Below are 19,607 nucleotides of genomic sequence, written 5' to 3'. Positions count from 1 at the left end.
AAACTATCAGGAGAAAGCAGCTAGTGAAACCATGACAATAAATTTCATGGTTTCACTCAAGTCAAGACAGGATTAACTATCTATCTTCAATGTCATGCTTTGTTTCAGGACTCAACAATTTAACTGATTGTATATTTTAAGGGTATGGAGGGGGTTTTTTTTTAATGGGAAATTTATTTTTCCACAATTACAAAGCATATGTTTGTTAAGGGTATAAAACCTTTTTAAATATTGCAAACTAGGGGTGGGTTATGGCTGGTTTGCTCGTGTGTGCACTGCATGTGCACATGCACAGTGCAATTAAAATTGTTCTGCGCATGCGCAGAAGCAAAAAACAAGATGATGGCACTATAGAACCGGTTCAGAGGCATGGCAGGCCTGGGTCGCTGCCATGCCTCTGAACAGGTTCTAACCAAATCATTGCCAGTTCGGCTAAACCAGTCTGAACCAGTAGGAAACCACCGCTGTCACAAATATAATACTGTACATGAACAATACTGAAACAAGGATGAAATATTATGATGTTCATAGCATTTTCAGAAGATGTTATAACATCTTTTGTTTTCTTATATTCGTATCTGAGGAAAATACATAAATAGTTGCATTTTCTTTTCTTCGATCTTTGCTTTAGCCCAAATCAATATTATGAAGACTGCCTTTTGTTTTTTTCTTGCTAACTTGTGCAGTTTTTGAAAAGGAATATACAACCTTTTTTAGGCTGTGGGGTTTACTGGGCCTTTGAATAGCATGATGAGAACTATGATGGGTGACTGCCAAGACAAAGAACTGAAAAGGGCTAGAACAAAAACTAAAATGAAGTTCATTGTCATTCAATTAATTAAATGATATGTGTGTTATTATTCATACATATCTAGTAAATTCCCCCTTGTCACAATACAAAATGTAATTCAGCCTCAGTTTTTTAATGGAAGAAAGTATTTTTATTTTTGGAGCCTGGGATGAAAGAGTAGTACAATAGGAAAAAATGTTCCACCATTCATTCATTAGTAATTGGAATGATACAACAGTAGACATTAATAGGCAGTTATAGAGTAAGCTTGTAGAATTTCAACTACTAATTAAAGGTTAAAAATAGTTATTAGATGTGTAAGGAAAATCAATCTACTTACTCCTCTTGTAAAATAAACTCCACGTTTTCTGGGGAAAACTGGCCAGTCACTGGATGTTTAAATGTGGTAGTTTGGTGGTTGTGGCTGAAAGGAAATCAAAATCTAGTTCAATAACAATGTAAGCACAAATAATATAAAATAACATTTTACAATCTTATTACACTTGAATTGTTTCTGCTTTGAATAGGTATGTTTCTTGCACTAAGAAATGAGATACTAGTAGTTTCTTGAACATATTATAGATCTACTATTTATTTCAATCTGTTACAAGAATCCAGGTATTATTCTCCCACTTCTGATATTTAAGAAAAATAAGCAATGCATGTTTCTACACTCACTTTCAAAAACATTGCTTTTATTTTTGAAAGATTAAGTTATTAACATTTGTTTCTCTTAAATATTTGGCGTTGCACTTGCTGCACAGTGCAGCATGTCTTCACCCTATGGCTTCAGGAAATCCTTCCTGGTCTATGATTGGCCAGTAAATAATGGCAAGACTTGGAGCACTAGATGGTTCAGTAGCAAAAAAAAAAAAAAAAGGGAAAGGACATCATCCTGTGGGATAGAAGAGACTGATGGGAAGTAAAGAACAGCACTCAGGATCACAGGATAGGTAGTCCTCAACAGTTCATTTAGTGATCATTCAAAGTTACAATGGCACTGAAAAAAGTGACATGACCATATTTTTCACATTTATGACCATTCATGGCCATGTGATCAAAATTCAGACACTTGCCAACTGACTCATATTTATGATGGTTGCAGTGTCCTGGAGTCACCTTTTGTAACCTTCTGACAAGCCAAGTCAATGGGGAAGCCAGATTCACTTAACAACCAGGCTACTAACTTAGCAACTGCAGTGATTCACTTAACAACTGAGGCAAGAAAGGTTGTCAAAAGGGGCAAAACTTAACAAATGTCTCACTTAACAACAGAAATTCTGGGCTCAGTTGTGGTGGTAAGTCACGGACTACCTGTGCTTTGACCTCTGGAGAAAGAAGGGCATATGACAAAAGCCACAAGGTGGGCTGAATTCCTGCCTGTGAATTCCACAGTTCCAGGGAAAACCCTGCAAAATGTTCTAATTTTTTAGTGTTTCTTTAGGAGCAGCAGTTGAGCTGATTAACTTTCAAAATTAATTGGATCAGGACCAATGGAAGTGCCAGGGCACTGAGGGGACACAGGATTATCTACTGGACCTCATTGTTGGGCAGACTTCATTATTGGACTTCATAAAGGAGATTTAAATGAACAATGACAACTATAGTTCCAGGGCTCTTTAAAAAAAGAAAAGAAACCTGTACACCATTCACTTAAATTCACAATACTTGCACATGCTTAACTGGGAAGAGTAAGCTCCAAACTGATTTTAGAGTGGCTTCCAAACTACAAATGACAAGTTAGAAGAAGAGTTGTATTTTAAAATCATTTTTTGTTTAACCATCTGCAAAGAGGGGTCATCTTGGATTTGGACTCATTTTCCTAATTGTTGCGTACAATAAATAACATAATAGGTTTGGTAGGTTATTGCAGGTCCTGCAGTGTGGAATTTTTGCTGTTCTCTGAGCTTGGCTGTTTGTTTGCAGATGTTTCAAGCACTGATGATATTAACTAGTTGGGTAATGAAATATCTACAATCAAGCAACCAAGCTCAAAAAGTATCAAGAACTCTGCAATTCAATCCTGAGCTACAGATACTCGCTGCTCTTAGGTTCATCCTGAAACCTTACAGAAGGTCTGTCACCATTCAATTCTTTAAAAATTATTGCAGTTCCACTTCACAATCACATTTTCTTTGTTGCATATCACTGGCCACAGCATGTGTATTAGTGCTTTTGTGTGTATTTTTTGAGAGGTTTCCGAGATAAGTGGACAGTTGCTATGTACAGCAAGTTGCCACTGTTGCTGCATTTATGTTTAACTGAATGAGTTTACTTTGCTACCGCACTTTATGTGTGGGGAACAGAACACCAGCTTCTACTGCTTTATAGAAAAATACATCCACACCCGCGTCCATGTATACCACAGGCATACACATACTGCATCACGGAATTCGAACAAATATTTAAACTGTCTGAAGTTCACTTGAATAAGACATACTTGCTTATAGAGATCAGCTGATCTTTTCTCCCAGTAAAATGCCTTCGCATTCTTTATTTTCTACCTGGTTAATTATTCATGCAAGGCTCAAGGTTAACTGTACTTTGTTGAAGACTGGGATCTAATCAGCTGGAGTACAACTATTCAGAGAAAAGGGTTTACAGCTGGCTGTGCATAGCCATGTTTGACAGGTTAACTCCTAGGTGAACATAAACCGCTTGTTTGTTTTATATATATTTCCACATCCCTTTTATCTCTTAACTAAAATTTGATACCCATCTAAAATGAATGATTTATAAAAATGTACATAGAAATATGAAACTAGATTGATAATGCTGAACTGACATACTTAAAAGCAAAAGTGCTGTATCCATTTAAAGTACTGTAATATAAGTTGGTTATTCAGAATAGATTAATTCTATTCTAATAATGGATACTTTATATAACAATATTCTAATAATAAAATGGTTCTGAATTACACATAACAATTTTCCAAAGTCAAGTTTTAACATGCTATTTTAAGCAAGTTCAATTGTTTGAATGAAAATTTTCTTTCTTTTGACATTTCTTTCTTCAAACAGCAAACACCTTTGTATAAATAATGACCAGCATTCTTTCATTTTTAGTTATTTGCACCAAGAGCATATTCAGAATCCATTCGGCCAAGTTTTTTTTTATTTTTATTTTTAAAAACTTTTTATTTTGTTTATGCAAACTTCACATCTTTGCAACACATTACAGTTCTTTTACATATCTGTTGTGATTCTTTTATCTGTAAAAATAAGTCTTTTATAACTATAACTTTATATATATGTATGCATTTATATTATTTCATACATCTTTTTGCTTCATTCTATGTATAACATTCTATATATTTTATGTATAATGGCAGTTGGTCTTACCTGAACTGCTATTTTAGGAGTTGGGACAGGAGGGTCCAGTAGATGGTATTATCATGGCCAATTGGCCACGAGACTGGGATGAAGCTGGGATGAAGGGTGGAGCCTCTGTGCTCCACCCTTGACTTCCAGTTTCATCGAAGTGAGCTCTCCCGAGACTTGAAAACAAGGCACAAAGGAGAAACTCCCACCCCACCTGACAACTAGCTATCTAGGGCGGGAACTGGAGTCTCCCTTCCCAACTCCTAAAATAGTTCAGGTAAGACCAACTGCCATTTTCAGGACTGAGGGACAGGAGTCTCCAGTAGATGGGACCTACCAAAGCTATAGTCCCATGGGCGGGGAACTAATGATCTGCGAGGACCTGCTGAAGCACCCTACGCCTGAATGCTGCATCAGCCAATGCGAATGCATCCAACCTGTAGTGGCAAATAAAAGGCAACGGGGAAGCCCATGTCGCCACTCTAAAAATGTCATCTATTGGAGCCTGAGAGGTCTAAGCTGCCGAGGTGGCCGCGCTCCTGGTAGAATGTGCTGAAATACCAGTCGGCACAAGCAACTTCTAAGACTCGTACGCCAGGGCGATAGCCAAATGGATCCAACAGCTAATGGTGGAAGAGGTGAGCCATTTTCTCAGCGACAAAGGCTGGAAGGACAAAAATAGCACCTCCGACCTCCGGAAGGAAGCCGTACACTTCAATAAATATGTAAGGCCCGTCAGACATCCAACCGGTGCCACTGGTGTTCCCATTCCCTAACTGGGTCCGGGCAAAAATCCGAAAGAATCACATCCTGATTCTGCATTGGAAGAACCGATGGAATGCAGAATTTACTTTCAGCACAAAGACCGGATTTAACCGCAACACAACCCTGTTGCTGTGGAAAATGCATAAATCTGTCCTGGAGGAAGGAGCCCCTAACTCTGACACTCCCTATCCACCAAAACACTACCTTAAGGGTGAGCAGTTTCAGGCTAACTGTCCGCAATGGCTCAAAGAGCTCTGATATGAGCACCTGCAACATCATAGGTAGGTTCCATGTGGGGAACCTATGGTCTACCAGGGGGCGCAAGTTAAAGACTCCCCTAAGAAACCTCTAACAACCAGTAATTGGGTAAGAGGGACCGAGCCATCCCTGGGAACAACTGTAGTGAGCGCAGCTAGCTGTCTTCGCACTGTGCCCTGGGAAAGCCCTTTTATCTAACCCATCCTGAATGAAATCCAGGACCTGTGGGACTGAGGCCCTGGTGAGCACCACCTGGGCAGCCTGACACCAGATCACAAGGAGGCCCAGGTGGAGTCATAGGTCCTCATAGTGGACTGTCTGTGTGAGGCCTTTATGGTCTTAATCACCCTCAGGGACAAGTGAGCCGCTCTCAGGCGCTCCCGCTCACTCTCCACATGGCTAGTTGCAGCCAGTGTGGCTCCGGGTGTACCAGCCTCCCCTGATGTGACTCTATCTCCCCCTCCGGAATCTCCATGGGGTCTGAACCGACAAGGTCATGAGGTCCGCAAACTAGGCCCTCCGCAGTCAATATGGTACTACCAGAATGATCTCTGCCTGCTCCCCGACTAGCTTCTGAATGACCCCGGGAATGAGGAGAAGGAGAGGAAAAGCGTACAAGAGCCCTTCCGGCCACCTTGTGCGAAGACCATCAACCCCCTCCATTCCTCGACGTGCTCTAGGGGGCCACTGTAAAAGCTTTCCCGGCTCCGAATCTCTTCCGCGCCTTCTCGACACCGCCGCGGCTCATTTAATGTACCAAAAAACTCTTCACGCTCTTCCCAGCACTCCTCAATGCTGCGGCTCGATTCCCAGCCACCAATGCAGCTGCTGCTCTGTTGGAGCTGGTGAGAGGCTATAGGACTGGAAATCCCAAGCCCATTAGCCTCCCTGGCAAATAAAGAGCCTGCAGCCAGTTCCACGTTGCAATTGCAGCTCAAATTTGGTCGCTGGAATGGCGACCGAGCCATCCGAGTCCCTGGTGGCTAGATAAAGCAGCCACAACCAGGAGTCTTATTGGGGAGGAGGTAGGGTCCTTCGCTAGGAGGGGCTGGAAAGGTGAGGAGGGTCCAATAATAGCAATAATCAGGAGTCCTAATTTTTTATGTCTCGTTACTGGCCAGACTGAGATGAAACTAGAAGTCAAGGGTGGAGCACAGAGTCATGGTTTTATCTTCATCCCAGTCTCGTGGCCAATTGGGCGTGATAATACCATCTACTGGAGACTCCTGTCCCTCACTCTGGAAAACAACCTTTATTACATTTGAATAGTTTTGTATCCATTTCCTATTATTTGCTACAGTCTATCTCGTATTTCTGTCTTTTAACCATTTTCCGTTTTTGTAGTTGTTTATTAATTTGTTGATCTTTCTTCCTTTCTTTTTTGCTTTCCCCCTTTCCTTTAGCAAATTATACTATAAATCCCATACAGAGTAATATTCAGATTCTTCTTTCTCTTTTAATTCTTTTGTGAGCCTATCCATCTCTGCACATTCAAATATTTTTTATTACATTGTCTTCTAATGGTGTGTAATTTTTCCAGTTTTGCGAGTTGGCCAGTTTTTAAACCTTCTCTTCACCACAAACACAGACAAATCAGTAAAGAAAGCCAAAACATATTACGGGTTTAAACTTCCAGATAAATTTGTCTTTAAGGTGTCACAAAACTCTTCACTGTCTTCATTTCTTTTAATAAAATATACTCAGGCAGAACTGTCACCTCATTTTGGATGTAGCTTTCCAAAATCAGCCTCTAACTTCTCATATAATTTAAAAGTAATTATTTATTATGTCTTTATTGTCATAAAGTAATAAACCTCACCCAAAAGCCTAGTGCATACCTATTTCTCAAATATTGTTTCTATATTTGCATGCAGTGGTGATTACAAAAACACAATCCGATGTTTACATCTTATCATATTTAAACACTTTATGTATGCCTATTCATGCTAAAACACATGAAAAGCTAGCGTTGCTAGCAAGCAAATATATTTTGTGATTGGAATTCAAGACCACCTAACCATGCCTGACACAAATTTATTAAAAATTCATTTTTAAGGCCCATTTGGGATAGTGGCAGCCGAAAGCTAACAATGTTGCTAGGTTTTGAATATTTTAAGGACAGTAACTATGGATATTAGCATTAGCAGCTGATGCCTGCTTGTAGCCTTTCTACTGCAGCTACAGATTTATGTCTTTATCTTTCATAACAATAGGTTGCATGCCACTAATTTTGTTACCTAAAGGAGTCTGGCTTGGATTGTTATTCATGAATGTTCTAGAGCAGGGGTGTCAAACTGGCGGCCCACAGGCTGGATGCATCATGCACAGTTCATGCCTACCCAGTTCCGTGAAGGGAAAAACATCACGATACGTCACGTGACAGCAACGTGACATGGTGAGTTTGACACCCGTGTTCTAGAGTTACATTAATCTAGTAAAATATCATCTTAAGAATATATGTTTAAAACCTCACCTCTGTATTCTCAGTTCTTTTGTGAAAGGGATTTTGCATCATTTGGTATGATGGTATCATTTTGTGCCTTCAATCTTAAATACTGGTAACTTATTTTTCATGTTCTCTTTTTAATATTTTATCTTATTTCCACTCTGCAATTTTTATTTACTTCAGGTATGCACATTGGTTACTCAAAAGATGCTTAAATATATTTGCAAAGGATTTAAAAAACAACAGGAAGTAGGAAACTCAATATTATTTTGGGAAATCCACTGGCATTTTTAGAGTTCTGCTCTGAAAAGAAATTCATTCTTCTAGCCTTGTTTCCAGAATAATTTACATTTTGCACCCATTATTTTGGTGCATTGCTGCATAGAAAGGAATCATCCTGAACTGTGCCAACTCATGTATCCTTGGGGATCATGAACAGGTCACGTTTCCCTCTGTAGGTGAAAGTACTGTGATTAATGCTTCTTAGCGGAATGGAAGAGTAAATTTTAAAAGAGTAGATTTTATAAGAACATCCTGAATTAATCTATCAAGACTATTATTACAGCTGAAAATTTCAATTACATTATTCAGATAAATAATTGTATTTAGAAAGGTTGTACTTTTTGCTATCAGTTTTTGATGGCAAATTGATTAAGAATTAATTCCTAGTCAATATAATGTTATTGATTTGTAGCTCAGATGGGTTAGGTTTGAAGGGCTTTATAACTGTTAAATGGAAAAATCTATGATTCATTGAAAAAAGTATCTCTCCTAATTGAATGTGGAGGGGGAGGAGGACAAGGAGGCGGAGGAGGAGGAGGAGGAGACATAAATTGGATAACTACCACATTCATCAGCTACAGCCATTGTTTTCCAAATGGACATCTATACATTTACAAATACAAGCTGATTAGAATAAAAGACTATATCATACATTTTGATAACTGAGACTTTTATTACAACCTTCTTGTACTATTACTGCAAACTGTCAACTACAACCCATAGAACCCAGGACATTTATAGCTGAGTTTACTTTACTGATTAGCCCTTGGGCCATATCAAAGTGCAGAGCCCCAGCCTAAAATCTGATAAAAACAATTGAAAATTGAATAGGATGAAATACAATTTAAAAGGAAATTGAAATAAAATACAATAATTTAGTATATAAATAAATAAAATATGATATTATATTTTGGTGTCACTCCTACAATTTATCCCAATCCGTCCCACATTTATAGCAAAAGAAGAAATGGGTGGTGTGAAATGATTACTCTTAAATCTGTGACTTTTTATTACATTTGGGTATTACATATGCAGAAAAATAGTAACTTTACCAACAGATCATTGGATAGGTATCTCAAGACAGTATTCAAGAAAGTAGTGTTCATCCAAAAGATGCAACATCTAAATGATAATTTTGCATAAAACTGGGCACTTAGGACCATACTATCATCTTTTATCGTGACCCGACAAAAGGGCGAACGACAAAACCACGCTGACTAAACCGTGTCACTAAAACCGCAACATCATCAATGCGCCGACAACAGCGCGGCGACAACAGCGCGGAGACAGAAGGGTGATTTCAGTTGGCAAAGGGGCGGTTTAAGTTAAGGTAAGGGTTAGGTTTAGGGTTAGGTTTAGGGTTAGGTTTAGCGTTACATTTAGGGTTATGTTTAGGGTTATGTTTAGAGTTAGGTTTAGCCTTATGTTTAGGGTTAGGTTTAGGTTTACAGCGCGCTTCTGTCGCCGCGCTGTTGTCGGCGCGATTCAGCGCTCATTCGTTGGAGCGCTTTAGAACACGCGGTTTTGTCACCGCGGTTTAGTCGGGCATGGTTTTATCATTCGCCCTTTTGTCGGTGAACCTCTTTTATAAGATCCATATACTGTACATATGCAACAACTGCTGTAGAAGTACCCATAGCCTTTATAGCTCTTATGTAACAGAAAATATTTGTAAAATATAGTTTGTGTTAAAACATATAGGAAAGACATAGTACGATCCTGAGTAGTAAGATCCATAGTAAGAGACATTCACAATGTCTCTTACAAATAAATTGTGTCAAGTCAGGACAGAAGTGAGTGATTGTCTAATTCCAATATATTTAACAGCTGAAGTAAAAATAGTGGAAGCACAATATCCTATGGCACGTGAACAAAGACAATGAAGAATAAAATGGATCTAAGAACAGACAGCTGGCATAGAAAGCTGAAATAATTCACTCAAGTGTGGAATAACGTAGTATAAGTTCTGGTATCCATTGATGCATTTATCTCATACACAATCAACCACATGGGATATGAAATTTCCTTAGCAAATTATGCTTCAGAAATTGTGGTAAAGCCTTTTCAAAACTTACTATAAGTATACATTTTGAAAAATACAGCATAATAAAAATTGGATTTCCAGAGTGATTTAGGCTGATTTTTAATGGATTATGAAAGGACATTTGGATTCACCATTCCTAAATACACAGTTATAAATGTCTGTAATATCTGCAGTAATTTCAACCTTTAAAAGCTCCATACAATAGTACCACATAATAGTGGTACTATTATATTTGTAGTACCACACTGACTATATGAAATAATTTCTAAAAGCATCAAGAGTATTTTATGATCTAAATGATTATAGATATCATAACTAGATAATATTATACAAACCAAAAGCACAGATATGTCAGATATCTGATGTTTGAAATCACAAAAACACAATAGGATCCTAGCAGGATCCTATGTATGAACATTATGCTACATAGACAGATATACTCTAAATTTTTAGGAGAGGGGCTCAATATTTTGTTAATTTATTTCTTTAAATTTTACAATATACATTTTTATCAAATATGTACATTTATTTCTTTTTCTGGTTATTACCAATTTATTATCTCAAAACATATACAATCAATTTAGTTTAATAGCCCAAAAATGATGATGTCTATCTTACCTACATTAAATGAACAACTCCCTATCATTTTTGGATTTACCTTGTCTAGGACGCTCACACCTTCCCTGTTGACTATGGACAGATTCAGCCATAGTTTCAACTGGAAAACTGTGAGCATCCTAGATCAAGTTAAATCCCCAAACTCTAGGAAATACATGTCATGACATTACAATCCAAGCATCTGTTTTTCTATCACATGAAAGGGCATCGGGTGAAGAATTTATGTTGTAATGATATGATACATATTTCTTCACTTCTCTCCCTTAACTTCTGCCATGGATGCCCATGGTCAGGATATAATATCAGCACAAGGAACAGAGTCAACAGGTTTAATATATACAAATGAGAACGCAAAGAACTATGAAAAGAAATAAGCTACATCACAAAAATTGAAACAGAAATTTCAAAGGGGTAAAGATCCAAGTAGCTTTTAGGACGTGCTATCATAATATTCAAAGGAAGATGGAGGATGAAAGCTAAGAAATATGTACAATGACTGTATACATATTTCTAACATCAAGCAACCCCCCCCAAAAAAACCCCATATTCCTGCCATGAATGCCAACAGAGAAAAATAACAAGACAAGAAAAGTGTGCTGGAGAAGTAGAGATGAATCCTGCAGAGAAAATCAATGACAAACTTAGAGAAAACCACAAGGAAAAGTGTGAAAGCTGGACATTGAGGAAAAAATGACGGTCACCTGAAAAAAAAATTGCAGTATTTTTCTGAGTATAACATGCACCTTCCCCCTCCCCCTAAAAGAGTGTGGAAATGTTGATGCATCTTATACACCGAACACAGCTATTTTTGGCCTCCCAAAGCTCCACCCCCGCATCCCATTTTTGGGAAAAACTGGCAAAAAATGAGCTCTTTTTGGCCTCCCCCATCCCCCAGAAGCACTCTGCAGGCTTCAGCAGGGCTGGGGGAAGGGGAAAATGCCCCTGTTCTGAAGCCTGCAGAGTGCTCTTGGGGGCCGGGGAGGACAAACCCCTTTTTTTCCTGACTTACCTCTTTGAAATCTGGGTGTCTTATACACCGGTGCATCTTATATTCCGAAAAATACGGGAAAGAATTGGAGAATTGGGATTAAAGACATTATTGGAACTTCTTTGGATATGAATTATTACATATGTTGGCAGAAATATGAGTCAGCAAGATAGTGTCTAACTACTGATTAATAAGTATTTTTATTTCCTATGAACAAAACTATTTTTCCTGCTGAACACATTACCTATCTCAAAATCTATTTATAGTTCTGCTTATTGGGAATCAAATACTTTCAATGATCTGACTAAGTTTTCTCAAAACCAATTTACTGTAGCGGTAAATCTTAAGCTAAACAGTTCACAATTGTATTGATGATTACAACTTTTTGAAAGTCAAAAATAAGGCGACACGATGACTATTTTTCAGATATCTGGCAATTGTGGCAAAAAGTAACAATCCATGCTATCTTGTTTCAAATCACACTTATATTTTCAGAACAGGTAGATCTCAACTTACAACCACAACTGAGCCCAACATTTTCATTGCTAAGCAAGATGGTTGCTAAGTGAGTTGTGCCCCACTTTGTGACCTTTTTTGCCACAGTTAGTAAACGAATCACTGCAGTTGTTAAGTGAAACATGCAATTGTTAAGCAAATATGTCTTCCTACATTGACTTTGCTTACCAGAAGCTAGCTGAGAAGGTTGGAATTTTCTTTCTTTATTTATTTTAGGAAATTTATATTGCCGCCTATTCGCACATGGGAATATAAAAACCTCATTTATAAAACAATAAAACTAATAAAAGAGAATAATGGCATAATAAATTAATAACATAATATAATTTATATTGTTGGTGATGGTGATCACATGACTCTAGGACAGCGCAACCCTCTTAAATACATGCCAGCTGCCAACTACTTGAATTTTGATCACATGAACATGAGGATGCAATGGTTGCTCACTGTGAGAACTGGTTGTAAGTCACTTTTTTCAGTGCTGTTGTAACTTTGAATAGTCACTAAATGAATGCTTGCAAGTCAGGAACTATCTGTTATTGGAGCTGCTGCACCGAAAATTTCATTAGTTATAATTACACAAATAGCATTGTTATATGCTTTCTCTCTCTTGTAAAGCAGGACAATTTTATACACAGGGGCTGTAAGTCTGAGTCTAGGGCCGTAATGGTGAACCGATGGCATGCGTGCCACAGGTGGCACGCGGAGCCATTTATCAGGGCATGCAAGGCTTGCCCTGTCAGCTAGCCAGCTAACTTCGGCCTTCTTTTGAGGCCATTTTTCACCCTCCGGAGGTTTCAGGAGCTTCCCTGAAGCTTCCGGAGCATGAAAAACCGTCCCTACAGGTAAACCAGAAGTTTGGGAATTGACTTCCGGTTTGTTCCTAGTGGCGGTTTTAGCCCTCCAGAGCATTCAGGAGCCCTCAGGAGTCTTCCCTGAAGACTCCAGTGGGCAAAAAACGACACTATGAGCAAACTGGAAGTGACTTCCTTGAACTTCTGGTTTGCCCATAGGGCCGGTTTTTCGCACTGCGGAGGCTTCAGGGAAGCTCCTGAAGCCTCCAGAGGACCTCCGGGGGGGGGGGAGGCTGTTTTCACCCTCCCCAGGCTCCTATAAAGCCTCTGGAGCTTCGGGAGGGTGAAAAAGCAGTCCTAAAATAGGGGGAGCACTGGTCGTGTGCAAAGCATTATGGGCGTGGCATGCCCGTGCACAACTCCCCTGCACTCCCCCCGTTTTTGGCATGCGAGCCAAAAAAGGTTCACCATCACTGGTCTAGGGTCTCATCACGATACTACAACACAGATTTTTTTTAAAAAAAAAACCAATTGCACGTGGATAAAAGTACATGAACTAATAGGTCCATAATACTTTATGGGAATTGATACTATCTATAAAAATAACACACCAGAAAAGAATTAAATAGACAAATGAAAAATGAAGCTAAAGTTCTGTACTAATTGAAATAATAATCATAATAAGGGTAAATTAGGAAAATTATTGCAATTGAATTTATATTTAAAAAATTAAGGAAGAAAAGACCTGGGAAAGAATTTTCTTATATTTTAACTTATTCCAGATTCCAAACAGCCAAATAGGAAAGAGAAATTAAGCAAACATTTTCGAAGCCAATATAAAACATGTGCCCTTAGTGAGCAGCTGATTATGGGGGTGGGAGTTGAAGAACACAAAAATTATACTCTCAGAAAGTTTACCATCAAACATTGATACCAAAGTTACATGTTTAATTAACAATAGCAATAGCACTTAGGCTTATATACCACCCCCCCCCAAATGATTTACAGCCCTCTCTAAGTGTGTGTTTAGAGTCAGCAAATTGCCCCCAATAATTTGGTCCCTCATTTTAATGACTTCAGAAGGATGGAAGGATTGAGGCAATCTTGAGCCAATCAAGATAAAACTCCAGGCAGTAGGCAGAGTTAGCTTGCAATCCTGAATTCTAATTATTGCACCACCACATCTCATTGACTTTATTATCTTACATGAAGGCTGTTTGTGGGCGAAAACTGATAACAGTAACAACGGTGTTATTCTGCTTTTGTGTATTTAATAAAAGCTTGATATACAAAGCTTATCAAATATAATTTTTATTGCATGTATATATATTTCACTTCTCATTGCTCTGGATAAAGACATTGCTGAAGTTATCTTTTAAACTTTGCTATTATAAGTAGCCTTTTTACTTAACCAAGTTCTTCAAGAAAGTATGACACAGAAATTAAGAATTTTATCTACAGTATGCTTCTTCATGGGTAGCTACAGTATTTCAAATATTTAGGTAAATTAATTCTCAAATTTAATATGAAATTTTAAGAAGTCCATTAAGCAACAGGCACATTTTCATTCAGAAAATTTTGTTCAATTGATTGTAATCATTCTTTTTTTAAAACAAAAAGTTTATAGTTTTATGCTGTCCTCACATATCACCATGGCAACTATTAAAATCTTTCGTTAACTAGGAAGACAACATAAATTTAATTATTGCAATTCATTTTGCAGTTCAAATGAATATGTTTTAAAATGTTGCCAACAGTAAAGATATAGTCAATGTAATTACGATTTCAGTGAAACTGCATCATGAATAAAATTGCTTTATACAAATTCACTTTGAAATTTTATAAAATTTATGTCTATGATATTTACCTATTGAATTTTTATTAAGACAACGTATTGCTTATAAACACATGAGGGGCAAAGTACTTAAGCTAAGTTATCACAGGTGCTCCTAGTAAAAAGAAAAAAATCCTATACTTCAGGGTTAATTATATAGTAGGAAGGCACTCAAATGCTTCTTTCAATGTGTTGTTTAAACTATCTAAGGAACGTGAAAAACTTAACTAAGGAAAAAGCAGGAAAACTGGAACAAGGTGATAGTGGATTTGACATAGCCTCTTAGAATAGAATAACAAAGTTGGAAAGGATCTTGGAGGTCTTCTAGTCCAACTGCCTGCTCAAGTAGTAGGTTTTACACATAACCTGAAGCAATGCAGCTAAAGATTTGATTTAGTAAGATACTTAGATATTATTTAGTAAGATACTATCTTAGATACTATCTTCAGTCGCTCAGCTATTGAGATTTCAGTAAATTGATCCAAAAGTAAGTTGTAAGTGAACAAATGGCATGTTCTCTGCCAAATAAAAGTTCTCTAAGAAGAGTGGCTATCACTATTGTTTCTAATAGGTAGAGATGGAGGACTTACCATATCAATAGCAGCACACTATTGGTGATCATATTTGGGGCATAGGGACATGTTATTGTTTGGAGAGTGAGACTTCAATCTCATGCTATGATTGGACTGGTTGGAAAAAAGCCCTTTAATTACCAGGTTGTCTAAGTAGGGATTTACTGCAAAACATATTTTTATTTATAATATGTAATAACCTTTTTATATTACAGAAAAAATAGAAGATAAAAATAACTTCTACTTATAATTATGTTCAGTACCAAACATTGCAGTTATTCAAGAGGCAGTATCAGCCTCAGAAGAAATCCAGATCGGGGCTTCGGGGGGAGGAGCCTGCCGCCGTCGGGAGCTCAACGGAGCTCCTGTCAGGACTCTGGTTCGTATATCTTATAAGATCTATAGATATCTCCCCTTTCTGGCAGAAAGGGGCAGGGAGAAGGTCAGTCGTTAGGATCTCTTTGTAATTCATAGCTTTTTTTTGCTGTGAATGGAGAAGAGGTTCAACATTAGCTGAGCCTTTACTCCGGCCAGTTTTCCGCGCTGCCTTTTTTGCAGCCCTAGGCAGATTGCCCCCCCCCCCAGGACAAAGCTAAGCTATTTAAATGTTAATCCGGGCGGGGACCATTCCTGAGGAATTTCTTCCATCACTATTTAAAATACCAGCTTCAACTTCGCAAAAGGCTCCCTTTCTTTTTTAGCTGCGTCACAAGATGGCGATCTCGTAGCTTTTGTGTTTGATGTGACGTACTTAGTCAGCCCTACCCTCCTGAAGGCTTCTCCGTACTAATTGCTAAAAGATTAACTGAGGGGAGCAGAGACTTTGATTTTTGGCTCGCTTGATTGCTTGTCTTTTATTTTTACTCTGGAATGGCTCCCAAATCTAAACAGAAGCGCTTCCTTAATAACATATCTTCAAAAACTGCTATGAAGCCGCTACCCTTGTCTCCTACACCCTCCACGGGAGATTTGCTAACACAAGAATTTCTTCTCAAAACGCTTAATGATTTCAGACAGGAAATTAATCAACTGATATCGGATTTATATGATCAATTTGATGCTAAAATTGCGCAGGCAAAGGAGGATATGATCGGAGTAATGACAGTCATGACAGATTATATTGCTGAAACGGAGGACAAATTGGAACTTTTGGAAGAAACTAACCTTAATTTGATATCCAAAACTCAAACGTTACAACAGGAAATTGAAACTGCTCAAAGACAACTTGTCATGATAAATTATAATAAGACTGCCTTTGCAATAAGAGTTAGAGGACTGCGTGAAAACCAACAGGAGAATTTGAAACAGATCTTCTTTGAGGCTTTCAGCCGCTTGGTGGGAAGTCCGGGATTTAACTTTGATTGGCAGATTCAAAGAATTTACCGCCAGAATTCGTGGGTAGCAAAACAGCGACAGCTTCCGAGGGACATAATTATATACTTTACCACAAGGGAATCCAGAAATGAGATAATACAGAGGCTTTACGGAAAGAGGTTGAGAATTGATGGACAGGACTTGATTGTTTTCAAAGAGTTACCATCTCAAATATTAAGAACAAGGAGAGAGTACGCTTTCTTAACCGAAGAACTCAGAAATTCTCAGATTCCATACAAATGGGAAGTCCCAGCTGGTATTACAGTTACATTTGGCAACCAAAAACACCGCATTAATTCTCTCTGTGAAGCCCGAGAATTTTACTACGAGACCTTGAAGGCGGGACTTCCTGATTCATCCGGACCTGGAGAGAGACAAGGAGAAGGAGAAGACAAACAGCGAGACACGTGGCTACAAGGCGGAGGGTGTTGCTTTCCTCTTCCGGAAGGGCAGAAGACTAAAGAATAAAGACTAAGCGATGTTCTTAAAGCTTTATGATTTCCGTCTGGGATAAAATGGAAAAGTGGTATATTGATGATGAGACATGGAGACTGAAAGAAGCGTTGCTGATTGTGGACACATATTGTATATAAGATTTGTCTGAACTCTAACTCAAATTGCGCATGAATTATTTTCCTAGGCGAGGAGAGCGGAGATTGCGATCTTTTTGAGTTGTGGTCTGGGACGAACGGAGTTGGGAGGCGCGTGGGAGAGGGAAGGGTAGCGAAAGTTTAATTAGACTACTTGGGGCTAGAATGCAAGCTGATGTTTGTTTGAGTTGCTATTTCAATATAAGGTCAAGAAAGATTGGTCGGAGAGTCTTCAGGAAAGTGGAGTAAATATGGGAGGAGCAATGGACGCGGATAAAATATATATATGGACATGGATAAAGGCAGGGTGGAAGGTAAAAAAATTTACATGTGGAGGTGGGTAAGGATAGAAAGGGAGGTGTTGGAAATGAAAAATGAAAGAAGTACTTGAGTTTAATGGTTTTATAGAAAGGTTTGGATATTCGGATAAAAAAAGAGATAAATTAAAGGTTTGAATAGATAGACAAGGCAATGAGACTTTTAGTTGGGGAATCCTAATTGATCAACTTACCTGGCTCTAATACAGTTTGAAACCCTGCAAGTAGTAAAATAATCGAAATTTGGAATGAGCTACATTGTTTAAGATTTACAGATAATGGGAAGCTGTGTTAACGTAGTGGGTTTATTGACCCTTCTCTGTTTCTCCTTTCTTTTTGGGTGTGTGTGTGTTTTTTTTTTCTTCTTTATTTTTTATTATTCTCTTTTTTTTTGGCTTTTCTTTTCTTTTACTTTTTTAATTTTAAAGTTAGCTGGCCTTATTATACTCAAATGCTTGTTAAAGAATTATGCCGGGTATGGGACCTGCGAAGCCGTAAGGGGGTTAGGGAGGGGGGATTATAGGGGGGAGGGGGGAGGGTGGAATTACAGTTTCAATTCTTAGAACAATAAGAATTCACTTGTATACTGCGGCTCGTTTTCCTTTTTTTTTTTCTTTTTCTCTTTTATTTTTTTAAAAAAAAAAAAAAACAAACTGATGGATACACCAAAGTGAGGAGAAGAGGGAAAGAGGAGGGAGAAGTAAAGAGGGAGTGAGAGTGTAAGGAGGGTGAGATGGAGGGAGGGGGAGATGTCTGAGGGGGAAGGGAAGTAGAAGAGGGGAATGCTGGAGGGGTGAAATGAAAGTTGGAGGGGGAGAAGAGAGGGTGTATGGGGGATTGAAGTGTTATGTTGGGGTTTTTTTTTTTTCTTTCTTTTTCTCTTTGTTTTTTTTGTTACGTACAGTATATAAGTGATTGTATAAAATGAAAATGAAAATGAAATAAATAAAATGTATTTAAGAAGAAGAAATCCAGATCACAAAACTGACGGAAACCTTAAAATTATGATTTCTGAATATTTGTTTCAATGCCATCTTCTTGGCTTGCTATAACACAAAATTTTATTTTTTCTGCAAATAGAAATTAGTATCATTATTAATGAGAATGCTGTGTAGAAGGGGATGATCTTTGTACATGAACGTTTAAAAAAGATCCCAATTTTCTGAGATTAGGTACAAATAAAATCTAGATGTAAATGCTGGAAATTACTACAAAAGTCTGATAGTGCAATAGAGTTAAGAATGTAACTTTAACAGTAGAAAGAAAGCCAATTTCCAACTGCTACACTATTTCCTGTTCCAACTCACACCGTTCTGGTGTATAATAAATATACAGATAATCCTCAATTTACGGCCACAATCGGGTCCAGAATTTCTGTGCTAAATAAGGCAGTTGTTATGTGAGTCATGCTTGATTTTATGACCTTTTTGCCATAGTTGTTAAGCAAATCACTGCAGTTAAGTCAAGCTATTAATTTTCCCAAGGGGACCACATGAGAAACCTGGAATGTAGTGGAGGGCTGAACCAAAGTAACCTGTTGAATGAAACCTGGTTTGATATCCTCAAACCCTGTCAAGTCAGTTCCTCAGGCTGCTCCAAGTAAGAGTGAGAAAAGAATTTTGTCTCCTTGCCCTCCTGCGGCCACCAGCTGACTGAAGGAGTTCACCAGAACTAAACAGAGTTGGACCCAACTCAGCTTCTTCACTTGCTCTCTGTGGCATACTTATTTACATTAGCTTTCTAATGTCTGATTCACCTCACATGGGTCGAACAGAGACAACCAAAGAACTCTATGGAGCCAGAGACTGTAAAATTCTCAAATCTATGCTAGGTAAATCATGTGCTAAGTAAATCTGGCTTCCCCTATTGACTTTCCTAGTTGGAATCTGACTGGCAAGGCCACCAATAGCAATCACATGACCCTGAGATGCTGTAGCCATCTTAAATACATGCTAATTCCCAAGCCCTCAATTTTGATCCCATGATCATGGGGATGTCTGAAAAGGTTTAGGGTTTCCTGCCTAGGCAGGGGGTTGGACTAGAAGACCTCTAAGGTCCCTTCCAACTCTGCTATTGTATGTTGCGATAGTCATATGAA

At 38.2% G+C, this 19,607-nt stretch overlaps 1 protein-coding gene across 10 annotated transcripts in view; it reads right to left on the bottom strand.

The window, feature by feature from the left end:
* PLEKHA7 (pleckstrin homology domain containing A7) overlaps nucleotides 1-19,607 on the bottom strand; it is a 130,453-nt gene that overhangs the window by 61,094 nt on the left and 49,752 nt on the right. For all 10 annotated transcript variants that reach the window (XM_087717405.1, XM_087717370.1, XM_087717362.1 and 7 more), the window contains one exon: nucleotides 1,131-1,214. In XM_087717405.1, the coding sequence (XP_087573531.1) occupies nucleotides 1,131-1,214 (84 nt within the window). The remainder of the gene's footprint in view (nucleotides 1-1,130; nucleotides 1,215-19,607) is intronic.

This window comes from Thamnophis sirtalis, unplaced genomic scaffold (genome assembly GCF_051295495.1).
Source record: "Thamnophis sirtalis isolate CommonGarterSnake01/CBP01778 unplaced genomic scaffold, rThaSir2_p1.2 scaffold_1, whole genome shotgun sequence".
Taxonomy (NCBI): Eukaryota; Metazoa; Chordata; class Lepidosauria; order Squamata; family Natricidae; genus Thamnophis; species Thamnophis sirtalis.
The sequence above is the reverse complement of the archived record's forward strand: the minus strand, read 5'-3'. Positions and strand labels throughout refer to the sequence as shown.